Consider the following 16850-nt stretch of genomic DNA (forward strand, 5'->3'; position numbering starts at 1 on the left):
ACATTATTGGGAGATATAGAATGACAACTGATATTTCTATGCATTGTAAATAAATAGTCTACTATACTGTATAAAGATCTCATTGATTTACATTATAAGCTATCAGAATTTGATCTTACTTCTGGGCATATTAATATCCGCAACTCCACAAAATGACATATTTTTGCTCAGTTTGGACCTCTGAATAAAATTGAAGTGTGTTTTACTTTTCAAGTATGAGCTCCATATTCTCACTATATCATACTATATGAGCCATAAAATATATATATATTGGATTTTATATATTAGATTTTGTCAGAAGGTTTAACATACTGTTCCTGATTATTATTTCTTAAGTCAGGCTTCACAGCGTTACAACATTAGGGGCCAGATTTATTAAATGGCAAATTAGTGGGAGAGCACAATCCCATAAAAGCGCCAATAGGAGTAGAAAATTCTGTGGATTTATCTGATGTGTGTGTTCATCCATAACTGCAAATGTATGGAGTTTCTTGCTTTTTATGTTTATTTTGTTTTTATCATTAGTCTGCAGTGGTTGGAAGTGCATTTGGTGTGAAGTGCTACCAAGGGTCATAGGCCAGGTTAAAGTGGAGCTGGGAGGAGGAACTGCTCCCAAACTGTCGAACTGACCGAAAATCCTAGCAGCATTTCTACTTTGTGTGCATTTAAGGGGGATGCTGGTCTGTCTGGAGGCAGGCGTCACCCTTGGCAGGACCCCTGAGTCTGTACTTGTACTGAGCTCAGTCTTTTAAGAGCTGATAATCAAGAAATGCACATGTCACTTGACATGATTTATTAGAGAAAATACGTTCATCATTTTTGGATCAGTATTTACTCAGTATTGTTATTTCAAAAGCAAAACATCTTGCATTGAAGATTACTGCCTTTGATGATGCCAGACACATACAGGTCAGCAAGGGAGGTGTGTTTCACACAGTTCAGATGTTTTCTGCTCTTGTTTGTTGAGTTCCCTTTGACACTGAATCACGTCTCGTATGTATGGGATGATGTTAGACTCAAAATGATTAATAGATGCACGCACAATTATCCATGTACTGCATACATTTTATACATGTATCTTACTAACCACAAATAAATGCTGTAAACTGTGAAAATGAAGTCTCAAAATCCAAATGAACCGATTCGACTGGAACTAGACGTCAATTAATGCACGCGTGTCACCTGATCCACATATGCACGGATTCCTTTTTGCATGAGCAATTTATGATATATTAATGCAGAACAGAACATTTTTATTCACAAACATGTCTGTATTTGTTCAAATCGCTGCACAATCATTTAATCCCGAATTCCACAGACTCAAATTTAAAGGCATTTGTTTGTGGTTAGTAAGATACATGTATAAAATGTAAGCAGTACATGGATAATTGTGCGTTCATCTATTAATCATTTTGAGTCTAATATCATCCCATACATATGCGCTTGTCTGCTGTTTATCTATGTCCACAGTGAGGAAGCGTGAAGGACACATGTCCGTGTTAGTTATGCCATCATACTGTAAGCATACTAAAAGTTTAATAATGGTCACAAACATTCCCTGTGTTCACTGCTGGACATCTCAACAACTCAGTCCAGCTTCTATACAGCCATTTATGGGAGTTGGAATGATTTCATACTGTATGAGAGTTCAAATGTTCAAATTTGCATAGGTACAAATTTTCTGTGAAGAAACTGACAAGTGACAAGTCTGACAACTGACAAGTCGCAACATTATTTTAACAGGTTTTTGCTGTGTATTTATTGATCCTTATTACAGATCTTTTAAACCTGAAAAATTGCTTACATTTTTATCATAATTTCAATTCAGGCTCGAGTGAAATCACTTTTTAAATTTGGTTGTCTAGATATATCCGAGAGAAACATGAATTTGCTCCCATTTTCCATTGGTGGCTTTGGTCATACATAAAATCTCCCCCGGCCTACACTGACATGTTCTGCTGGGATTTCTTAAATTTTTTTTTTCTTGTCTGTCTGAACTACAGCTGTCCTGAGGCAAGGTGGAGCGTGTCTCCACACCAGAACAGATGAGCTGACTTTGCCTTTTAGGAGAGAGAGAGCGAGAGAGAGAGACAGACAAGAGAGAAAGTCAGAAAGTGAGAGACCCAAAGGAAGGTCAGCTGTGGGGATGTAAATAATGTTCGTGTAGATTTGCCTTTCAAACACAGTATTTGTGTGTGAAATAGAGAGAGAAGCAATGTGTAAAATCACTCAAATAAATCCATGACTGTGCGAGAAAAAAAATACAAAAAAACAAAATCTCAGATCATTTTGCGCCAAGGTAGACAAGGCAAACAATAAATTAGAGCAATAATTCATCAAACTGAGAAATACGTCATTATTTACTCACCTTCGCATTGTGTGGAAATATCGTGGCTGTGTTTTCCATGGAATTAATTTGAATGGTCACGGATACAGAAAAAAGTAGCCCATATGACTCATGCTTCCAAGACTTCTGAAGCCATACAATAGATTTGTGTGAAGTATAGCCTAAAACATCATCATTATGCACTACATATCTTACTTCTGCTTTAGTTCTGAAAACAACCAGATCATTTGACCAATTAGACATTTAAAAAAAATCAAGATCAGACAGACAGACAGATATTCCTGTGTATCTTCGCTCATGACTCCGCAGGAAGCTTCCTCACTTCCTGTCCCTCGCTTCCTCGTGGTGCAATTAGGGAATTGAGATGCCGTTCAAGATGGTTGAGTTCGATCGGTTTCCGGGTCACTGGCTGGAGGACAAAGGAGCAAGAAAACGGGGAAGTAACTATTTTAGTACTGAGAGGCACCACAGATGGATCCTTCGCAGCCTCACGTGTCCTAGAATTCATTGCATACCTGTGACAACAGGATTTATTTATGAGAAATTGCCAGATTAGACTTTTAAATGTACCCCAGATAGAACACGCACGTCTGCAAGATGTATGTTAAAGATCACTTCATCTGGAAAGCATTTGCTGTTTACAAACATCTGATAGACGTCTTTTAAGATGTCAGTTTTACATACATTCTAAATCATAAACATCTTAAAGACATCTACTAAACGTCTATTTGACTAAACGTCCTATAGACGTATTGCAGATGAGCAAACACTAAAAAATATGTCATGCAGATGCAAATGCAGACGTCAAATAGACATTTCTGTGATGCATGTGTGCTATCAGGCAAAGTATTGTTTTCTACTTTATCGAATAATGTAATTTATGTAAGGATACAAATGAAAAAACAAAGAAAAATGTATAGAGAGTACTTCAAATCTTCGTAAGATCACAGTTGCAAGGCAACAACAACAGTCCTCTGTTGGCTAGACTGTCCCATTTAATAGAACCAAATACAGAAACTCGCTGCACATTCTTACAACACAACCACAGAAACGTGCTGCAAATTCTTACAACACAACCACAGAAACGTGCTGCAAATTCTCACAACACAACCACAGAAACGTGCTGCAAATTCTCACAACACAACCACAGAAACGTGCTGCAAATTCTCACAACACAACCACAGAAACGCGCTGCAAATTCTCACAACACAACCACAGAAACGCGCTTCAAATTCTCACAACACAACCACAGAAACGCGCTGCAAATTCTCACAACACAACCACAGAAACGCGCTGCAAATTCTCACAACACAACCACAGAAACGCGCTGCAAATTCTCACAACACAACCAAATACAGAAACGCGCTGCAAATTCCCACAACACAACCACAGACACGTGCTGCAAATTCTCACAAGTAACACAACCACAGAAACGCGCTGCAAATTCTCACAATACAACCAAATATTTGAGTATTTGCAGCACGTTTGTGTTGTGAGTATTTGCAGCGCGTTTCTGTATTTGTTTGTGTTGTGAGAATTTGCAGCGCGTGTGTTGTCAAATTGATGACGACGTTTTTTTAATTTGCATGTGTTTTTTTTTTTATTTGTTGCGCGTTGAGCTTTCTCGGCCACCGTACAAAACCAATGTTACACCGTGTCTTCACCGGACGCGAGCAGCGCGACAAAATACTATAGAACTCATTATAATCAGTGATGCTGTCTACACTGGATGCGGCGCGACACGACAAATCCCAGACAGAAAACTGCTGCTGCGTTCTATTCATGACGTATTGACACAAATTTCAAATGATTTTCAATGGTCGCTTTGTCGCGTCCAGTGTACTAGCCAGACTTTAGCTGTTGCGGCACAGACACGGTGTTACAAAGCATCCTCGGCATCCGATCGCAGGCCTTCCGCTCCTTGAGTTCTCTCCAGTGCTGGAAAGCTGATCCGATATTTACACAGGTCCTACTTCTTGCCTTATCGTAAGCCTTCTTTTGTTCTGCAGATGGTTTCCTCTTTTGTTTTTTATCAGCCATCTCTATCTTTCTGTCGCTCGGCTCGGCTAATGTCCGTCCTGTGCACTAAGCGCTCTCTCCTCCGCATCATGAGTAGACACGCCCCTTACTGCTGATTGGCTACAAGTTTGTTTTGGTACTCAGCCCGACTTTAAGGGTTGGTTAAAGGGTCAACAGTGTACAGAGGTAAATTTGATTATTATAAGGGGACACAGTTCAATCTATTTATATTATTGTTTTGATAAATGAACAACTATTTTCTTTTAAAAATGATTTGTTTTCCCCTGTTTATTTATGATTCAAGGAATAACTATCCTGTTTAATGATATACTGAAGATAGTATATTTATGTGAGTGCATTAGCAAAACTTAACCAACCAGTTCTGACTCAAAGACTGTGTGTGTGTGTGTGTGTGTGTGTTTGTGTGTGTTTGTGTGTGTGTGTGTGTGTGTGTGTGTGTGTGTGTGTGTGTGTGTCTCATCTACCCGAATCTGACTTGTTGTCTCTACATTAAATATCCTTATTTGAATCCTTGTCACCCTCGCCATCCTGCCTGCCTCCACACACCTGGACCATGACAGAATAACCGACCCCAAAAAAAGTAAAGTATAGCGGCGTCTTTTCCCTCGTTTGTTTTCCCGGTTTTTGTCAGTTTTTATTTTTGTAATGGATTACCCCGCCTTCCAAATCCTCCTGCTGAAGCAGGAGGAACGCTCTCTTCAGGACCACACAAATGACTTTCTGTCCCTGGCTCACCTCACGCACTACCCGGACAATAGCCTCTGCAGGTTCTATCAGGTTGGACTTAACGCCACCACACGAGCGCAGTTGCCCGGGGAAGGTCCTCGAGAGAGCTTCACCACCTTCGTCGAGTGGGTGCTGGTGTCCTGCAAGTCCCAGCTAACCGTGGGCATCGCTGATGACGACACCAGCCCCACTCAGGACCCTGAGCCCAGCCCACCATCTCCCCGTGGTATGGAGCATAAACCTGAGCCCACCGATGACGGAGAGGCATTTCCCGCCGCGATCCACGATCCACGAGGAGCTCCGCCCCCTGCATCATGGCTGAGGATGAGCGAACTATGGAGGAAATTCAGGGCCAAAATGAGGAGGAGAGACCGTGGAATCCTCTGTCGAGCCTAGGAATGGCTCCCGATCCCCTGTCGAGCCTCGGAATGGCTCCCGATCCCCTGTCGAGCCTCGGAACGGCTCCCGATCCCCTGTCGAGCCTCGGAACGGCTCCCGATACCCTGTCGAACATCGGAATGGCTCCCGATCCCCTGTCAAGCCTAGGAACGGCTCGCGATCCCCTGTCGAGCCTCGGAATGGCTCCCGATCCCCTGTCGAGCCTCGGAATGGCTCCCGATCCCCTGTCGAGCCTAGAAATGGCTCCCGATCCCCAGTTCAGTCCGGGAAGGGCTCCTGATCCCCAGTTCCGCCCAGGAAGGGCTCCAGCCCAAGAGCTCTCTCCAGTGCCCGCTCCTCAAAAATGACCGCCCTCCCACCCGCTCCGGCCTCCTCCAGCGTCACCATGGTCGGAGTCTCCCTCGCCTCCACCTCCAGCCTCCGAGGCCTGGACTCTGCCTTGGCCTGTAGACCCAGTGGCTCCACCTCGGCTCCTAGCTCCCTTGCCTCCACCGTCACCCATCGATCCATCAGCTCCACCCTGCTCCCTCCTCCCTCCACCTGCTCCGCCGCCGCTGGTCGGCCCCTGGAGTCGGTGGACATTCCTCCTCCAATGGCTCCTCCCTCCGTCGGCTCCACCGTGGGCCGCTATTATGGCTGTTGCCTGGGTCCCACCTGGCTCCTCCTCCTGCTCCGGTTCCCTCCTGTCGTCTCCCTGGCTCCTCCCTCCATCGTCACCTCCCTGGACTCTGTTAGCCGTCCTCCTCCAGGAAGTCCGTCCACTGCCGGAACCTCCACCAGTCTGGTCTGCCTGCCAGCCCTTTGCCTTCCCCTGTCACCATCTCACATCCACTACTTTGTCCTCCTCCTAGTCCCCCTCCGCCCCTCCCTCTGTTTCTACGGTGCGAGGACGCACCTTCCGGGAGGGTGGAGTAATGTAACGCCCCTGTGGACTGTTTATTGTGGTTTCTTCCCCTTTTGTTAGTTTAGCCCGTTCAATCATTAGTTAATTATCCTCATTGTGCTCACCTGTCTGCCCCTCGTTATCTGCACTATATTAGTTCCTGTCTGTCTGAGCCTTGGTTGTCGGTTATTGTGAATGTTACCCCGAGTGTGTGTGTGTGTGTGTGTGTGTGTGTGTGTGTGTGTCTCATCTACCCGAATCTGCCTTGTTGTCTCTAAATTAAATATCCTTATTTGAATCCTTGTCATCCTCGCCATCCTGCCTGCCTCCACACACCTGGACCGTGACACATACATACATCACAGCTGGCACAACAACCAAATAGTCACCAAAGTTACAAATTACACATCACACAAAACACCAATACGCTGTCTGAGTAGCCACTAATAGCCCTGAAATTGCTGCTGAATGTTTAATCAGTGAAAATAGTCTGCACTCTTATTATTTACTATAGGGATGTCCAAAGTCCTGCATAGTCTCCAACCAGCTTCAGCACACTTGCTTAGAAATTTCTTGCAGAGATGGTTTTATTATTGGCAGATACCAAGGTCTGTGGTTCTAATTCTATTATTGGAGAAAGTGTAACCATCAACTTGGATCACATGTGCCTTGATAACCAATCACATCACAAACATGTTGAAGATTTGCCAAATAAGCTGTTGATTCACTAAATACTTTTCCCACATTGTTTTCCCACAAAAGCAGTTTATTCAGTGTAGTGAAGCCTCTCCTCTACTGATATCCGTTAAAAACAGCCTTCCTTATGCACCACAGTGTTATGCTTTTCTTTGCTAACCTTGGAGGATTACACTAAAGTGGCTTCATTTCTAGTGAGTCTGAAGTCTTTGATTAACTGGTTCAGGTGTGTTTAATTAGGGTTGCAGCTAAAAGGTGCGTTCACACCATATAGGAATTACTGTAATTCCAACTTGTAAAAAGCATTCACGTCCTCGAAGAACTCGTAATTACAACTTGTGAACTGGGGGTTTTCTGAGAGCTACGACTTGTACGTGACCGCTGTACCACCTGACCACAGCAGGCTCTGTTTAGGCATTGATAGTGTTGCCATAGAAAAGCATAATTCCGAGTCCGAGGACATGAACAGCTCCGAGTAGAACATCACGTGCTGTCATCTCGAAATTACGGTAATTACGATATGGCATGAAAGCAGCAAAACTCTGCAGATGAGTGGTCCTCCAGGAACAGAATTGGACACCCCTGGCATAGAATTAATGTAGACTTCAATGCCCAACACCACTTGTTCTACTCAAGGTGATTTTGTAGATGTCACACTACAGAGTCACAGTCATAGCATTTACATGAATACTAAATAAAGTGATCAGGTCGATGTGCACGTTTATATGTCACAAGCTTCAATATTGGATTTGATCTTTTGGCATACACACATTGCACAAATATACAGTTTCCTACAGTTTCCACATACTGTTCTCCTGTCATTGCTTCTTTTCTTTGTTTTAAAGAGCAGACTTAATATTTATCTTTTTCAGGTCCTAATTAGGAGACAACGAGCATGTGAAGCCTTGTACCATGCTGCTTATATTTATCAAGCAGTAAAACCACCCATTATGACACTTCATTCTACAAAAACAACAGCTCGTTCCAAGTCTCATATGTCATTGCGCCATTTTTATGTCATTGCACGTTCGCAATATTTTCCCATTTTGGGTTTTCAATTCGATCAAGTGTTTATATGTCCTCTCAATCAGATTAGAGAAGGTCTACAGCACCCCTTCCAATCCGATCGTTATTTCATTTGAATAGAGCTCAGTCGGATCAATTAAGATGTTTACATGAAGGCTTTTCAGTCCGATTGAGCCATCAATCTAATTACTAATAACCTGTTTAAAAAAGCTCCTGGATTTTGCCTCACCCTTCAGGTGGAAAAGTGAGTCATGGGAATTTTTGTTCCCATCTTGCTTCTGTAACGGCATCATGCTTCCATCAAAGGACAGATCTTCACATGCATACTTCCATGGACATAAAATGGACAAAATGGAGCAAATCTTCTCCATCTATTTATAAAACTGTATGCGCTTAATGAGTGCTTAGTGAGTGCGTGAATGTCCAACATTACACAATCACATTTGAACTCTGTGTTCATGTCTAGGTTAATCTGAAATTGGTTTGAAAAGTGAATAGGTAAAACCATGAAGTCACTGTTCTGACTGTGAACTTTAAGATATGCAAATAAACCTCACACCAGACCACAGCCAACCACAGTGCTGGATTGGAAAGTTGCCAATTTGCAAATTCCTCCTTCTCAAGAGGAATAAACGCAAGGCTGTCAATCTTTCTAGTAAACTGTTGTGGATTGTTGAGCAAGAACAGTTGTGAAAAAATAAACAAGGAAGCCCTGCAAGAAGGAATTTGGGAACTTTGGAAACAGCAAATTTTCAGGACCTTCTGCACCAACTTCATAATCTTCTCTTCAGAGATCCTCCAACTGTGTATTTCAGATTTTCTGGTTCTTTTTTATCTTGAAGCACTCTTTTCTTATTTGCCCCAGACTGAAAGGTCTGCTCTTACAGCTGATTAGCTCTTATGTACCATTATTTCCAGATGTGCCTAAAATTAACTAATCTTGTTTTGCATGATGGTAATGTTTCAGATGCTGCTCCAGTAAAGCAACATCCATACAGGGTTATTCCTGAAAAGCATGCACTCTTGAGCAAAGAAGTCCACGGGAGAGGATTTATGAATGGAAGTGAAGCGATGCAACTGACACTGGCAGGTCACGTGATAGTAACAACATGACGGATGTAGTAAGTCCCAATTTCCTTCATATCTATACTACATAGAACACACTTTTTTTAATGGTCGCAAATAAAAATGTAGTAACTACTCAAACAGTACACAATTTCAGACGTACCTCTGAAATGTTTGTGTCAGATGAGAAATGAAAGATCACCCCACTTTAAAATAATCACATTTTGTTGATTTGCAGCCTGAAATGAAGACGGACACAGTTTTTGTTTTATATTGGAGCTTATAACATCCAAGTGAAAGATATAACACCAACATGTCAGAATTTTTTTTTTAATGAGTTGGAAAAAGGATCACCCCCCTCCTAAAAATGACTTGTAATCTCAATCAGGTGTAGCTAATCACCTTCTCAATGGCACACAAACCATTTGACTTTCAACTGTGATCAGCTGTGGTCATTTTTTATTTAGCTCAGCATAAAAACAGCTTTCCTGGAGCATTTCAGTCCTTGGTAGTGCAACTGAAGCAAACAATCAACTATGGGTGGCAAGCCACTGTCAAAAGATCTTTGGGATAAAGTTGTGGACAGGCACAAGTCAGGAGATGGATACAACACATTTTAAAATACTTTATCAATGCCAAGAAGCACAGTGAAGTCTATTATTAAGAAGTGGAATGCATTTGGTACGACACAGGCCCTCCCTTGATCAGGACGTTTCTCCAAACGGGATGAAACAGCCAGGAGGAAACCGGTCAGAGAGGTGACCAAGAGGCCTACAGCAACTCTGAAGTAATTACAGGAATTTATGACAAATTCTCCACAAATGTGGCTTGTATGGGAGGTAGCAAGAAAAAAGCCGCTCCTCAAGGAAGGCCACATGCAGTCATGACTGAGCTTTGCCAAAACGCACCTTGAGGTTTCTGAGGCAGATTAGACTAAAATTTAATTATTTGGCCTCAACACCAAACGATATGTCTGGCAGAAATCCAATACAGCTCACCATTCAAATAACAGCATTCCTACAGTAAAACATGGAGGTGGTGATATCCTGTTATGGGGTGTTTCTCTGCAGCAGGGACTGGAAAACTTGTCATGATAGAAGGAAAAATGGATGAGGCAAAATACCGTCAAATTCATGAGGAAAAGCTGCTGCCCTCTGCTCTGTCAGAAAGTTGTCAATGGGAAGAAGGTTTACCTTCCTACATGACAAATGACCCAAAGCACACAGCAAAACTGAGCACACAGTGGTTGAAGAAGAAAAAGGTGAATGTCCTTGCATGGTCAAGTCAGAGCCCAGGCTTAAACCCCACTGAAAATCTGTGGAATGACTTGAAGACTGCAGTCCACAAACGCTCACCATCAAATTGAACTGAACTTGAGCAGTTCTGCAAAGAAGAGTGGGCAAATATTGCAAAGTCTAGATGTGCAAGGTTAGTAGAGACCGAGACGAATCCCAACAAACTAAATGCTGTAATTAAAGCTTGAAGTCGCTCAACAAAATACTAATACAAGGGGGTGATCCTTTTTCCAACTCATTGATTCATTTATTTATTTATTTTTTCTGACATGTTGGTGTTCTATCTTTCACTTGGATGTTATAAGTTGCACTGAGTAAATACAGCTGAATAAAATAAAAACTGTGTCTGTCTTCATTTCAGGCTGCAAAGCAACAAAATTTGATTATTTTAAAGGGGGGTGATTCTTTTCTATACCCACTGTATGTACTGTAGGGGTTAGTCCAGGACCATGTTTGGGAACCACTGGATTAAGGTGTTGACTGACCACAGTCCTTTAGTCTTTCTGCAGTGTAGTTGGAACACCAAACAGCGTTTGATTAGATGGATGCTTCTATAGTCTTCTCTTTTACAAATTCATCAATTTAAAGGGAAAGCTGGTGCAGTTCTGCCCCCTGTTGGAGGTTGAAATGTAATTCAGCTACACCTTTACATTTATCCTCCCAAGACCCAGCAGACAAAATGGTTTGCAATTGGACCTAACTTATTCAGCTTACAGTATTTATGATTTCTAAAACTGACCATAGACTGAGCCCCTGATCATGGGATAATTTGTCACGCTCCTGATGCCAGGACTAAATTCTAGAGTTTTCTCATGTCCATTTGATGCTCTTGATACACAATGGAGAAATGTGGCATTTGTGAATTTCTCTCCTAACTGGAAACACATGATTTTGGGGTTGGAGATACTTCCAGCACAACCAAGATTTAGTATTTAGGATGATCATAATATTCCCGCTTCAAATATCCAAAGGTCTTGTAAAAAGCATTTTCAAAAGAGACACTACTTAAAAATGATGGCCATTGATTTACTTTACATTACATCATAATCCAAAATACATGTACAGTGACAGATTTACTCTAAAAAACATCACTGTGAAACAAAGAGGAAAAAGATGCATAATTAAATTTTATTCAAAAGTAACAATAATAATTATAACAATAACAATCATTTGAAAAAAAATTATAATAATTCATGCATCCGGTGTTTACAACAATATAATTTAAATGATCAGTTTAACATATAACTTGACAAAAAATTAAGTAATGTCTATGTAGTCCCCTATCCAGAGCAAGGCTTCTTTCCAGTGAGTGCAGAGCAGGAAATAGCAGAGTGATTACAGAATGCTTTGAGTGATGAGAAGAAAATTTTGCTGAACCAGTCCACTCTTCTTGTCACCCAGCTTGGCAAATAAAAAAATAAAAAGATTGTTTACATACAAGATTAGCAATAAAGCTGATGTTTATTATTAATGAAAATGCTTAACTCTTGTTGTTAAAAGTTGCGATAACATATGATGGTTACATTACAAAGATGTCAGCTGACCCAAATATTGTAATGGCACAATATATATCTAGTTACAATCTGGGATCCTGAAAAAGCTGTTCAAGTGACATACCATCTACTGACAAAAGAAGCTGTACTTCTCCTCACAGTTTCTGTGTGTCCAAACATTTGTTTGCTTGTCCAGGGCTCCGCAATGAAGGTCTCTGGCAGGACACTGGGGCTGTTCGTTCTGATACCAGGCTGTGTAATTAAGATCATCTCCATTGACCCAGAACCACTCCCCTGCTAGAAAATGCAGACCAGTCCACACATATTCGGTTTTAGCCTGTGTGATTTCCAGTAAAGCAGAATTCATTCTTTCCATTGTGCTCAGACTTGCCAGATCTTTATAATGAGTTCTGCAGTATTCCAGAGCTCCATCCCAGGTGTTCATCTGCGGCACCAGAGTGAAGTTTGTCATACAGAAAAAGTATAGTGGAAAACTGCATTTTTCATCATGTAGTTTCTTAGTGATTTTGTATAGAAAGCCACAGTTTTCATTGGTAAGGTTATTTGGTTGTCTCATATCAGTATCCCAGCTAAGATGTTCAGCATCTATACCTCCTGTCCACTTCCAGACTCCTATTTCGGGCTTTTTGTAGAGTCCAACCCAGGCATGAGACACTTGAGTAGATGCATTAGCTAGAAATTGCTGTTCCTCAGTGTTATTGACGAAGGTGGAAAGGACATGAAAATAAGTTTTGCAGTGCTGTTGTGCACTACACCATTTCTTATACTCATTCACAAAGAAATGTTGTTTGAGACCAGAGGAGAGTCCATAGAGCTCCATGATTAGGAGCACAGCGAGTGTCGTCTTCATCTTCATCTACTGAAGAGGTTCTGTGATTTTTCAATGATCAGTTGAAGTTGAGGACAGAACTGTGCATGATGACTCTGACTCTCTCTTACTTAAACTGACATCCAGCCAATGAAAATGAGTGTGATGGTGTGACCAATCACTGCACACCTTTACAGACAGAACAAACAAAACAGGTGCATTTAACATGTCAAATAAACCTCATAATATTTCTAAGCAAGAAACTGTGGGCAGAGAATTATGGCATGAATTATATTTGCATGCGCTCCCCAGTTTGGTTAATGTAGTGGTCCCTGATTTGGCTCTCATCTGAGCAACATACAAATACAATTTGTTTTCATTAGTTCTACTGTAATCCTTCAAAACAGTTTCTGGTTAACTCAGCATAAATTAAATCAAATACTTCCAATGTGTATCAAAAGTTCATGGTGTTTGAGATTCAGACAAGAATCGAAATGTGAAAACTGCTCTAGGCTTATAATTTTAATATAATATTAAACACAGAAAATTAGCACATTTATTCATTACTACCTTTGAGAAAATCAAAGTATAACAAAAATCATGATCACAATATATTTTAGGATTCAGATATACCTTAAAACTTGTCACCTTCTGACTTTCTCTCAAGTACCCTGTTTTACAGACCCAGCTGATTGTTTTTCCGAGGATGACAATGCAAATCAAATCCAGTAAAGCAAATCTTGAATACAATCCAAACAAGCTGGCAAACATTTGCCTTTGGGATCAGTGGTGCAGAAAGGAAACATTCTCCGTGGAAGATCTGCAGACACTGACCTTGGGAACACTAAAAATGACCTGAATTCACCTAATCTCATGTATAGAAAATAACTTGCTTGTTTTGTCAATGGCTCAGTAATAATAAAACACATATAAGAGATGTCCAGCATTTTCCTAGTATGTACTGAAGCAACAAGAATCTTTATAGTTATTGTACATTGGGTTATGGATGTGAACAAACAGATTTTTCCTTGTAGATGATAAAACAGATTTTAAAAAATCTCAAGGACGTACAATGAAAGGGCCCAAGCCAAATGTAAATCCAAAAATATGGAGGCTTACAATACAGAGACATAAGAACAGTTTTTTGACAAGGGCCAGCCTAAATAATTGAAATATAAACAATTTTCCAGGATGGCGGGAGCCTTTTGATATATATAAATTGCACATGACTTAATCAACATTTTGTGATGTTAAAGACAAAAAAGCATCAAAATAGTTTAGGTCCAAAAACACAGGCTAAAGACACTAACAGCATCTTCTCTGTTGAGTTTCCAGTGAAAAACCATTGTGTGATATTCAGAAACACTGATTGATCTCTTTGTAAACTGGTTATCCAGATTCATTTAAAAGAATCAACTCTAAAGAACCTTATTATTTGCCCAACCGTATACAGTATATATTTTCAGGTTTTTCTATTTATGGTTTTATATACTTTTATTATATATTTTAAATCACAGGAAAGCAGGCAGAAACTCCCAAAGCATCTTTACACTGTCACTCTCATGACAATCTGAAGCAAGACGTGACACCCAGGCATGCCGACACTGAAGAGCTTAGTGCCTGGAGGCACAGAAACATTTTGCTGCTCAATAGCCCTTAATACCTGGGTAAGGACACTCCTGCAACCAGACTGGTTGTAAGACCAAATCTACCTAAGACCATGCAGTGCAGTGGTTTTCAATCCTGGTCCTGGGGACCCAACAGTCTGCACATTTTGTATGTCTCCCTTATTTAGAGGGGTCATATGATGCGATTTCAAGTTTTCCTTTCTCTTTGGAGTGTTACAAGCTGTTTGTGAATAGATAAGATCCCTAAAGTTGCAAAGACTAAAGTCTCAAACCCAAAGAGATATTCTTTATAAAAGTTAAGACTGGTCCATGCCCTCCTAAAACGCCTCGTTTACACATGCCCCCACATGTCTACGTCACTGTGTGGGAAGATTTGCATAACACCGCCCGAATGTTCACGCAAAGAAAGAAGGCATAACTTTATTGTTGCTGCCACCGCCGCGCCATGTTGTGAAGACGCTGTGTGTTTCGTTGCGAAAGTGAAAATACTTTGTTTGGTCTTCCAAAAGAGAACACGACTAGAAATCAGTGGATAAGTTGTATTTACAACACTGTTCCAGAACAGTTCAACCCAAATATTCAGATGTGTCCAGCGCATTTTATGGAGGACTGTGTCCTGATCCTGGTAGAGTAGACTACAATGCCGACTGTTCTGACTCACAGTCTGTAGGTATATTTTCATATTTAATGGATTTGCTACTGACGATTCAAATGCAAGTTTTGAGCAGTGTAGAGTAGGGCTTGTTTGTCATTTCTCTGAAGACAATTTGGGGGGGCAATTGCCCCCCTTGCCCTCCCCCCCTAATGTCGCCCATGCCAGCCAGTCTAGACTAGTGGACGACCGATATATCGCACGGCCGATATTTAGAATTTTTTTTTTATTGGCATTGACCGATAAGTCTTTCCGTGTGGCTGATGTTTTTCAAAACAGATTATGACACCATATCGTGCATTTATGCTTCCTCTTTAAGACAAGCCACTCAGATGTGAAGCCAGCACCTGACAGACAGTAAAATGACCAATCATCATTCACTTTGGCTGCGTTCCAGCTCACTTTTAGACACGCACTTGCAAACTTTCCTAAGCACTTACCCTCAGGGGAATCCCCGCTGCCATTTTGAAGTGTATTCCACTTCATCAAGTGGACGAGGGAGGTTTACATGGACATACCCTAGACCCCTCAATTTTGACCGAGGGAGCGAGTCTGCTTCATATGCACACTTCAGGCCGCTCTGTAGACCACAATGCAACACGACTATGACGTCATCGCAAATCGTGTTTAATTTATCCCTGCCCCAAACAACTCTATAATATAGATTTTTTTTTTACATTTATAACAGCCCAAGAATACCTATATACATATAGAATGCTGCACCAAACAAATTCGTAAGGGGAAACATGTAAACAATAAACCAACTCCATAGCGGATTTTAAGTGATCAAGGGCTTAGGTCGTTCCAATTTAGCCTATTGCAAGGGTTCCGCTAGTAGTGAACACTCGTGCAATGTAATCAATGACGTACATCCGAGTAAACAAGACGGAGGGAAGTTAGCGAGTCAAGGGCATTAAAAAAGTGAACTAAAAAAGCCTTTCTAACGATGCTACGTTGTGTTACATACAATAACACTCCGGCGTGCAGCAAAGTCTTATTGAAACAGTACCGTCAGACATCAGATTTGCAGTCCAGCGGCCGATATAAAGTTGGTTCGACGTTTGACGTTGGATATTAGACATATTTCAATAAATTCTTAGAGGATGAGTATATTTGTATAAAAAAAATGGCTTATCTGAAAAGCATTAGAACGTAGAACTGAACACACATTGCAATTTATTTGTCGAAAGGCACAAAGTCTCTAGCAGCGGCGCACTAGCGCTTAGGCCAGCTAGGGACGTCTACAAAGTACATGTGAAAGGATAAAACTATTAATGTTTTCCCACCGAAATGTGTTTTTACAATTAACAAAACAAGAGCAATTTGTGCACCAAGGTCTTTGAAAGATGTAAAGACAAACACTTATAACGCTCACTTGAATTTAGATAAGAAATATTGTAAACAAGATATGTGATAGTGGTTATTATTATATTATTACTATTAACATATATAATAATATAATAAAAACAATATTACAAATCATTCCATAATCCAGTGGTTATGCAGTAGGCTGATTCCAGGTCCTTGTGAGAACATTTTAATGTTCGTTGTTTTCACAGAAGTATGACACCAAAAAAGTACACGCTATTGAAATTTAAACCAATAAAAAAAAGAAATACACTCTTCTGTATCAACCTCATGGTGTGTGTCTCGTTACTGTTTTTATAAGAACAGTTTGTGTTAGTCAGAGAACTATAACAGAAAACATGCTATTGAAATTCAACAATTAAGACAAAGCTGGCAAAAGAGTGTTGTTTTGTAGTTGTTTAGA

The 16850-nt window shown here is 40.8% G+C and overlaps 1 protein-coding gene across 1 annotated transcript; it reads right to left on the reverse strand.

Moving 5' to 3' along the window:
- Positions 1-12097: 12097 nt before the first annotated feature.
- Positions 12098-12841, reverse strand: LOC107549754 (secretory phospholipase A2 receptor-like). The gene has a single exon (XM_016230929.1). The coding sequence runs from the start codon at positions 12839-12841 to the stop codon at positions 12098-12100; it is 744 nt and encodes a 247-aa protein (XP_016086415.1).
- Between the last annotated feature and the right edge of the window lie 4009 nt (positions 12842-16850).

Source organism: Sinocyclocheilus grahami, unplaced genomic scaffold, assembly GCF_001515645.1.
Source record: "Sinocyclocheilus grahami isolate Dianchi unplaced genomic scaffold, SAMN03320097.WGS_v1.1 scaffold380.1, whole genome shotgun sequence".
Taxonomy (NCBI): domain Eukaryota; kingdom Metazoa; phylum Chordata; class Actinopteri; order Cypriniformes; family Cyprinidae; genus Sinocyclocheilus; species Sinocyclocheilus grahami.

Coding starts and splice junctions, on each gene's coding strand:
- LOC107549754 (XM_016230929.1), bottom strand. CDS start 12,841: ATGAAGACGACACTCGCTGTGCTCCTAATCATGGAGCTCTATGGACTC.